This window comes from Quercus robur, chromosome 2 (genome assembly GCF_932294415.1).
Source record: "Quercus robur chromosome 2, dhQueRobu3.1, whole genome shotgun sequence".
In the NCBI taxonomy this organism is placed as follows: domain Eukaryota; kingdom Viridiplantae; phylum Streptophyta; class Magnoliopsida; order Fagales; family Fagaceae; genus Quercus; species Quercus robur.
In genome coordinates this window covers 85,466,296-85,475,569 of record NC_065535.1, presented here as the reverse complement: position 1 = coordinate 85,475,569, position 9,274 = coordinate 85,466,296, and the positions used below count along the sequence as shown (strand labels likewise).

The following is a 9,274-nucleotide window of genomic DNA, read 5'->3' as shown; positions in this document are numbered from 1 at the left end:
GTTTATGTGAACATCTTATCACTGATAATGTTTTGATTACTTTTGAGACCATATATTATATCAATAAAAGAATAACTAGTGAGCATAAAGAGGAATATCACCAATTTTATTATAGACTTACAAATGTACTGTATCAAACAATTGGAATATCACACATTTTACTATAGACTTACAATTGGTTACCTATTGGTCCTATTCGATTGGAGATGCTCAACATAAAAAGGGGAAATAAAAAAGTGATTCCATTATCCATGGATTGGTTTAAGCTTGCAAAATTATGTGTCACCTATCACAAAAAGTAACTCATACATTTATTTATTTGGTGGTGGAAGCTTACCAATTACATTCATTGCTACATTAATTTGTAAGTTTTATGTTGTAAAATTTGTATTGTAACTTAGCATTTTCCTTAAGGCTTTTCTTTTATTTGTCTAAGTATAAGGTTAGAGACACAATTTTTCACAAATCTTGATATGATTAAAAAAAAAAGTTTTATAAAAGTAGTAATGAGAAAATTACAGCATACTTCTCTTATATGGACTATAGGTTTTTGATGATGCCAAAAAAATCACCAGTTAGCCACACGGTTCCAACACGCTCGATACCAGACCTGCCCAACACAGAAAAAGACCTTACAGAAAGTACCGGTGTGGTACCGACCAAAGACCCTCCGAAGGTTAAGTCAAAAGAGAGCTCCAACAATATTAGAGAGTATGAGCTTTAGAGAAATTGTGCGTACCTTTTTCTTGAGAGTCTTTGGGTTTTTATAGTCGCGTAGAGTCAGACTCTTTTGCTTGCGGAACAAGTCTTTTCCTTATGGGGAAGATACTCATTAATGCGTGTATATTCTAGAATTCTATTCATGTTGGGATTCTACAAACCAAGGCTAATCGTGTGTCGCAAGTATTTTCCATTTAAGGTTTCTTGGAGACCACATAATAATGGGCTGGATGCCATGTGGCCATTCGGTCTGTACATGCCACGTCTGTCCATGCCACCTCCATCCAGATAGCTTCGTCATGCATAATTTTTCCTCTTCAGTTGCCCCCTTCACCCTATGGGTCAGTGATCTCGGAGTGGAAGGACCCGTGGGGTGACAGTTCGATTTGGATCCTGGGAGACTTGTCAGTCTTTGACAGGCTGGCCTAAAATTATTTATGGCGCAGGGGACTTAAATTTTGACCAAGACCCTTTTGGGTGACATGGCTCATCTGTCCTCCTATAGGTAGGAAGACTTCGAATTTTTCCTCCATCCAGATAGCTTCATCATGCATAATTTTTCCTCTTCAGTTTTCAATGAAGTTCACCATTACATAACAGAAAGAGAGTACACTTCTATCATGGTTCAAAGTATTCTATAATGTTCCTGCCATTACTCTTTGTCAACACTCAATCTATCATTTTGCTTTTAGTAATTCTTTCTGGGTTCGATGTCGACACACAACTAACTTATGTGCAAATTTTCTTTGAAATGTCTCTTCCTTACGGTGGTTGGAAAGGAACTCAATACATATCTTATACTGCTAAATAAATCTCCTAACTCATTTATTAGAAAGTTGCTGGTGAAGCTATATTGCCGATTTTGCAATCATAATGCCGCGTTATGACTTATGAGCTTTGCTTTTAGATGGTCCATTGCTTAATATCCTCCCCTTAGTTACACCTACGTTGACTTTTTTATTTTTATATTTTTTAAAGATAGTTTTTAACTTATGATACTTGCTTTTAATAATTGATATTTGTTATCAAATCAAGACATCAATTTGTAGTTAGTGTAGGTAGGGATCGAACTATTTACGTAAATTGACCTAGTTAGCCTTCTTATACACGACTATGGGGGCAATAAAGTAGAGTTAAATTCACATTTTTAGGTGTTTACATATAAAGTGGATACCATACCAAATTTGATTGGCAGATCAAGCAAAGGGACTCTCCAAATTTTGGAAACTTTTATAGCATGTCTTAAAGTTAAACTTAGGTTATAAGGAAGGTGTCATCTTCTCTTTGAAGCTGCGGCATATTAAAGAGACTTTCTTTTTGGGCTGATTGAATGCCAAGAGAGACTTAGAACCACTTAATCATATTGTTTTGTCTTGTGAAAAGAACTCATGATTCAGACATATGGTTAATAATAATTTAGCTTAAAAAAAAACATGGTCACAATTATTTCTCAAATCCTTAGATCATTTATATCGATTTAGACAAATTTTTTGGCAAAATGGAAATAAAATATTACTCTTTTCTGTTTTACTTTAATCATTTTGAATAATCCCGCTATCTACTTCTCTGTCTATTCTATAAAAATATTATTTTTTACTATTTTATTAATCACTAATATTTCTCGCCTATCTCTTCCTTAACCAAAATCCCACACAAATCACAGCAAAATACGGTTAAAAAAAAAAAAAATCCACATAAATCTCTGCTTTTCCAATACATTTCGTTTCTTTGTTCACCTCTAGCTTTAGCTTTGATCAGGTCCTGCATTACTCGAACCAGCTTAAATTAGAGCATTTTGTCTATAAAACTTGATTTTGCATTAATCACCAATATTCGAGTAGAAGTAGAATATTGAGGATGATGTAATTGTCTATGAATAGTATATTAGGTAAAGTAATAAAAGTGAAGGTTTTTTTTTTTTTGGGGGGGGGGGGGGGGGGGGGTTCAAAGTAACTGAGGTTGATGCTAATGCTCTCATAGACCTTTGGACTTAAAGGAAATAGGGTTTTTATTTTTTTTGCTTACAATCTTAACAAATGAGATTGGGTGAAGTCATGACTCCTTTCTCATTTGCGCTCTTTTGAACCTATAGTTTACCTTATTTAAAAAAAAAAAAATATATATATATATATATATATCACCACCATCTGGATTATAGCACAATAACATAAAATTTATTCATTGACATAAATTTATTATTCTTATTATTATTTTGAATAAGATAGAAAACTCATGCTAGAAATCATGAGCACCATTTTCATCCTTCTTAGTCCCCCTATTATTATTATTATAGAATTTTAACATATGACATCTATTTTGTGATAATTACTTTTCATCATTAGCCTAAAATACTAATTAATTTTTGATGTAAACAAGATTCAAACTTTAAATCTCTTATTTGACAAAAAAAAAAAAAAATTACCAATTAAGTTGATTGAAACACACTTCTATACTTTTTTTTTTTTTTTTGAAAGTTTACCTAATATAAACGCTACAACCTATTTATCTTGGATTTCTTTCTTCTTTTTTTGAGAAAAAATTTATCTTGGATTTCAAGATACAACATATTCACACATTTTTTTTTAGTGACACCATTTATGACAAGACTTTGCCTTTATTTCCAAAAGAAAAAAGAAAAAAGGTTAAGGAATATCTTCACCTTCACAAAAGCACACAAGGGTATTTTCGTCAAAACGCCACAATCAAACGCGGACCCAAAACCGTAAACTTCGTGTGCCAAACCCAAAGAACTCAGATAAATATACACAGACACTCACACATAAACTCTCTCTCTCTCTCTCTCTCTGCAAATATTTTGCCTGTGGAAACGTTAAGCGAGAGACAATCCAAGCCATAATGTCATGTTTTAGATCAAACCCATCAGTTTTTCTTCTCTCTTTCTCTCTCTTCTTTTTCTTTTCCATATCTTCATCCTTTGCAAACTCTCATGTCCATCACACTCTGCACATTCCAGGTAATAATTTTGCTTCAGTACTGTTTGTTTGTTTTTGTTTTTGTTTTTTGTTTTGTTTTTTTGTTGCAAGAAACATGTTTTGTGAATCTTATGTCTTTTGTGTGTGTGTGTGTGTTATAGATGCATTTGTTAAGAGAGAATATGGTGGGGTGGTCATATGGAACACAAGGAGGTCAGTTGCAGAGGAGAGCAGTACAGGAAACTCGTCTCTGATATTGGCAGAGAAGAGGACGTTCAGGAAGGACCCTCTTGATAGCTTTAACCGCTACCCTGGTGGTTGGAATATCAGCAATCAACATTACTGGGCTGTGAGTTTTTTCTTAAACATTTATTTATTTTATTTTTTTTCTCTTTCTGGGTTTTGTTTTTCTTGTCTTAATTCCTTGAATAGTTGAATTAATTTCATCTGGGTTTTGCTTTGTTTGCCTTTTTTTGTTAGAAATGTGAACATTTAAATTCTGTAGATGATGTATCTCATCTGGGTTGTGAATCACTAGTCACTACAGTGCAATTTGATTTCCAATAGTCTATTAGAATCCATAATAGTCTATTATTCCATCTGGTTTTTTTTACCCCCCCCCCCCCCCAAAAAAAAAAAAAAAAAAAGGTTTTTGAAAAAAATCATTTTTTATTCTTTGTATGAGAGGCACGTCCTCCTTGGAATCAAAGAGCAGACTGCATCTTTTTCATCTTCTAGTATGGAAGCTAAGATTTTGTCTTGTAAGCCACCCTGCCTAAAAGTTGATTCATTCGTCTAACTTTTATTATAGAGTATTATGCTGAGAAAATAGAACTGGTTTATATTACTTGGGATTTGCTTTTACTTCGTTGCTTGTTTGTTTTTCTTATCCTATATTAATTCTGGTCATTATTTTATCTAATAGAATCTTTTGAGCGACTGACTTCTTTGATTTTAACTCTAATTATAATTATTAAATGCAGTCTGTAGGTTTTACAGCGGCTCCATTCTTTGCCATTGCTGCTGTTTGGTTTTTGGTTTTTGGGATAAGCTTGTTCTTCATCTGTTGCTGCTATTGCTGTTGTCCAAGAGAGCCTTATGGATATTCTCGAATTGCCTATGCTCTCTCCCTTATTTTTCTCGTCCTGTTCACCCTTGCAGCAATGTATTTCTCTTGGTTTCTCTCTACAAAGAGTTCATTCATGTATGCTTTATGCTCCATTATATGATTTTTTGAATTAGTAATCTCTGACTTCCTCAATGTTTTGTCTTACAATTTCAGTGCTGGATGCATTGTTCTGTACACTGGTCAGGGGAAGTTCCACAGCAGCACAACCAACACACTCAATTATGTTGTGAATCAGGCAGATACCATTGCTGAAAACCTCAGTAATGTGTCCGATTATCTTTCTGCAGCTAAGAAGATTGGTGTGCATTCTATATTTCTGCCATCAGATGCCATGAAGAACATTGACAATATTGAAACAAAGATCAACTCTTCTGCTAGCACTCTTTCTAAGACTACTTCTGATAATTCAAAGAATATTCAAGATGTCCTGAATAGTGTGTAAGTCTAAGCTCTTACAACTTTCTTTTTCTGGTGCTCTAAATGCTTTTGGATAACATTTATTTTGATCCACTCAACAGGAGACTGGCTCTTGTTATTGTTGCGGCTGTTATGCTTTTCTTGGCATTTCTTGGATTTTGTAAGTCTTCTGTCTTCTTTGAGTAGAGGCAAACTATTTTTAAGATATGTCTTGTTATAATCATATCTTATTATTTATGTTGTTGTTTTGGCTATTTGTTGCAGTATTTTCCGTTCTTGGGATGCAACCCGTGGTATATTTGTAAGGGATATATACATTAACCTTTTTCTGTTTATATTCACTTACTACTTTGGAAGCAGATCTGTTTTTGTTGTCTTATTTTGTCATTGAACACTTGCATGTAATGACTGCAGCTTGGTGATGATTGGGTGGTTTCTTGTTGCTGGCACATTCATTTTATGTGGCGTATTTCTCCTCCTCCACAAGTAAGTTCTGTTTGCTTAGTATTTTTATTTATTTATTGTCTATGTTGCACTTTTCTTTTCACTGAAACATTCAAAATGTAAATTTTAGCCTTTGCCTGTAGCAAGTAAAGCTTGGTGTTCTTCATAACCATATTCACTGATCCATTTACTGTCTTTAATATGTTGTTCAACTGTTTCTGGTTTCTAAGAACCAACTTTGGGACAAATGTTTTCTTGATTGGTTACCATGGGCAGAATAGTGAATGGTTCAATACCACTTATTATATGGCAAGCAAACAAATATCATTTTGCAAATTTGGGGGGAAAAAAAGAACAAAGAACAAAAAAAAATGTTCTACAATTTGTTTGTAGCTCTGTTTTCTCGCGTGTTGCATTTGTCTTCTTGTGCTTCTGAACTCATTATTGATCTTAATTTTGTCTTATAGAATTGTTATGACTTATCAGGTTATTTTTTCTGATAGCCATTTTTTTTATTCTTCGAAATAGTTTGTACATGTGTTTCTTTCATCTCAGATGCTATGAGGTATAAACCTATGCTGGTGTATAATGTAAAAGTTTCTTAAACATCATCATCCTACTTCTCAATGAATTTTTGGTTTTTAGAATCTGAGGAACTCTTCACGAAGTTAGTAGCAGAATATTGTGAAGTGCATTAATGATTGGTGCATCATTTAGGAAGGGCACTGACCCTGAAATTCTTGCTCAATTCTCAATTAATGAACATAAAAGCTTATCTTTAATAAAAATACCAAAGCATAATTTATACATTTATCCCAAAATTCAGTGTCCAGATGAATGCTACCTTTCTTCATCTTCTTTTCTTTTTTTATTATTATTTTTTTTTTAAGGAAGTTATCCCTGTTCTATTTAATTCATCAGTTTGTCTTCAAAGATCAATTAAACACAGCTTCAATGATTATAAAATGAATTGTTATTTTTATTTTTTATTATTATTTTTTAGTAAAATTGGTTATATGGTATTGTTTACTATATTACATAATTCATCAGTTTGTTTCTGCTGCTCGTGTAATCTCTGGGTCTAACTTCTTTTCATAAATGCATCAGTGTGGTGGCAGATACATGTGTTGCAATGGATGAATGGGTCCAGCATCCGACTGCAAATACAGCTTTAGATGATATACTCCCATGCGTGGACAATGCAACTGCCCAACAAACCCTAATACAATCCCGAAATGTCACCAACCAGCTTGTTGTTGTGGTTAACACCATGATCACCAACATTGCTAATGCTAATGCTAATGTCTCTTCCACTCCCGGACTTCCCAAATATTACTACAACCAGTCTGGCCCAATGATGCCTGTTCTTTGCAATCCTTTTTATTCTAATCTGACGATTAGGCAATGTGCAACTGGTGAGGTGAACTTGACCAAAGCTCCAGAGGTAATACCACTAACTCAAGTATTGGAATTTTAGTTTGGAAGTGCATAAGTATTCATGTGAAGGATTTTGGTTAGTTTTGGTCAACATGGAAAGCCTGGCTTAAACAAATTCTGTACCATGTCCTACTTTTAGTAAAAGTCATCATTTTTGGTAATTTTCCTCTAGTATCTAATGGAATTTTAGCGTATCCCATAGTTTTTGGCAATTCAATTTCCAATTATATGATAGTAATGTATAAATATCCAGTATAATTGTCAAGTTCCAAAATTGGCAACTTTTTTTTGGCTCGTGAAACCTTTATAGGTATATGATCATATGTTTTCTAGAGTTTGATTCAAAGAGATTGAAGTACTTATATATAGGGGCTGATCGATAAATTTGTGAGAATATCTTTCTCAAAATGTCCCTTTGCTTCTCTCACGTGTCCAAAACTTATCTCCTTGTCCTTCACACATATCAGTGTTTGGTGAATGTAGAATTAATCAAACTTCCAACCCTTGTTTCAATCAGGTGTGGAAGAATTATGTTTGTCAAGTTTCAGCATCTGATATTTGTACCACAACTGGCCGGTTGACCCCCACGTACTACAGCCAGATGGTGGCTGCTGTAAATGTGAGCTATGGTTTGTATCATTATACTCAGTTCCTGGTTGATCTGGAAGACTGCACATTTGTGCGGACCACGTTCACAGACATTGATAGAGACCATTGTCCTGGACTGCGAAAATATAGCAAATGGATCTATGTTGGGTTAGTATTGGTATCTGCATCTGTAATGTTCTCATTGATCTTCTGGGTTATTTATGCAAGAGAGCGACGTCATCGTGTATATACTAAGTCCAGGGATAGTAGAGCCATGGGCTTCGAAGGCAAGGCTACATAGAGTTCTTCTAATCTAATTATCCTTGTTAGGTGAAGAAGTTCTTATGTATATTGGAGCCGTATAAAACATCTGTACATTATGGTAGTGATCCGTAGTTTGTTGATTATGTGAGTGTAGGTATTTGTATTGATATTTGATAGCCGCAGCCTTCAAGGATATATGGTATGTTTTGGCTCACTTATGAGCTATGAGCCTATGACGCTTTAAACTCAGGAAATTTTTACTTTGAAGTTTCAAGCTAGAAAATGTTCACATAGAGCAGATAATGTTTGCATTTTGGTTGCAAGTCTTGTAAGCTTGAACCAATGGTGGGTGCAAGAGTATTGAGCAACAGTGTGTTCAGAAGCCAGGTGAGGAAATAATCCCTCCCAATTTCAGGCGGTAATACTGAGGCGGTAATACTGTGTATGACCCTTTTCCGAGTATTAACTGGCCTGTCATTTTGCAATATTTATGAAACCGAAGTATGCATTGTTCTGCATATGGGCTTTAAAATACCATATTTTCATTTGAAGTCTCTTGGGAAGCTCTTTGATTACCATAATTAACCATTGCCAGCACCTTTTTTTATTTTTTTTATTTAATTCAATAGTTGGGTTCGTGGGATTTGAACCTTAAGGAGGCTGTTTGGTTTTTAAAAATTGTGTATTCACTTTTCATTTTCACTTCTCAGTATATAAATCCAGAATCTAAATATAGAAAAAAAGAAAAAACCCATTTTCACACGTGAGTTTGTTTTGAAACCTGATTTGAATATATAATTTGATTATGAAATACACCCTTTAACTGTTGGGCTATTGTTCTCTATTTTAATAGGAAAATCACAAAAAGAAAGGCCCACTAAAACCTGAAATCCCACTTGCTTAACAGAAATCTTACAGACCCAAGATCCATTGATCTTCCCTTTGAGATCCACTGCCAAAGAACCCATGAGGAAAGCCGAATAACCCTTAGAAACTCACTAAAATTCAACCCATAACCCAAACAAAACAAACATCAAGAACACATAGCCATTGGAGAGAGAGAGAGAGAGAGCAAGGGAGAAGAGAGCCCAAGAGAGATAAGAGTAGATGGTGAGAATGGAGAAAATATCTGTGTTTTCTTCAATGAAGGTAGTCCCACCAGAAAGAGCCGTTGGCTCTCTTTTAATTCTCGTTAAATCAAAGTCTAATTGAGTGGACTTGAGCTAGACACTTTTCAGTTTAGAAAGTAGGTTCCAGTCAGTTTTCACCAAACAATGAAAATGCCATTGTATTAGTGCATCTGAAGACGCCCAAAATTCGTTTTTCATTTTTAGAACTCAAA

The 9,274-nt window shown here is 34.4% G+C and overlaps 1 protein-coding gene across 1 annotated transcript; it reads left to right on the top strand.

Annotated features, from left to right (window-relative positions):
- The first annotated feature begins 3,478 nt into the window (after positions 1 to 3,478).
- Positions 3,479 to 8,215, top strand: LOC126715506 (uncharacterized). The gene is made up of 9 exons (XM_050416133.1): positions 3,479 to 3,694; positions 3,815 to 4,002; positions 4,637 to 4,818; positions 4,936 to 5,220; positions 5,301 to 5,359; positions 5,464 to 5,500; positions 5,614 to 5,685; positions 6,751 to 7,087; positions 7,598 to 8,215. Exons 1-9 carry the CDS (start codon positions 3,577 to 3,579, stop codon positions 7,967 to 7,969), a joined length of 1,650 nt encoding a protein of 549 aa, XP_050272090.1. The 5' UTR covers positions 3,479 to 3,576; the 3' UTR covers positions 7,970 to 8,215.
- The last annotated feature ends 1,059 nt before the right edge of the window (positions 8,216 to 9,274 follow it).

Bases quoted from the DNA above. Each gene is read 5' to 3' on its own strand.
- LOC126715506 (XM_050416133.1), top strand. From the start codon at position 3,577: ATGTCATGTTTTAGATCAAACCCATCAGTTTTTCTTCTCTCTTTCTCT. The intron at 3,695-3,814 runs GTAATAATTTTG...TGTGTGTTATAG, and splicing joins TCACACTCTGCACATTCCAG to ATGCATTTGTTAAGAGAGAA. The intron at 4,003-4,636 runs GTGAGTTTTTTC...TATTAAATGCAG, and splicing joins GCAATCAACATTACTGGGCT to TCTGTAGGTTTTACAGCGGC.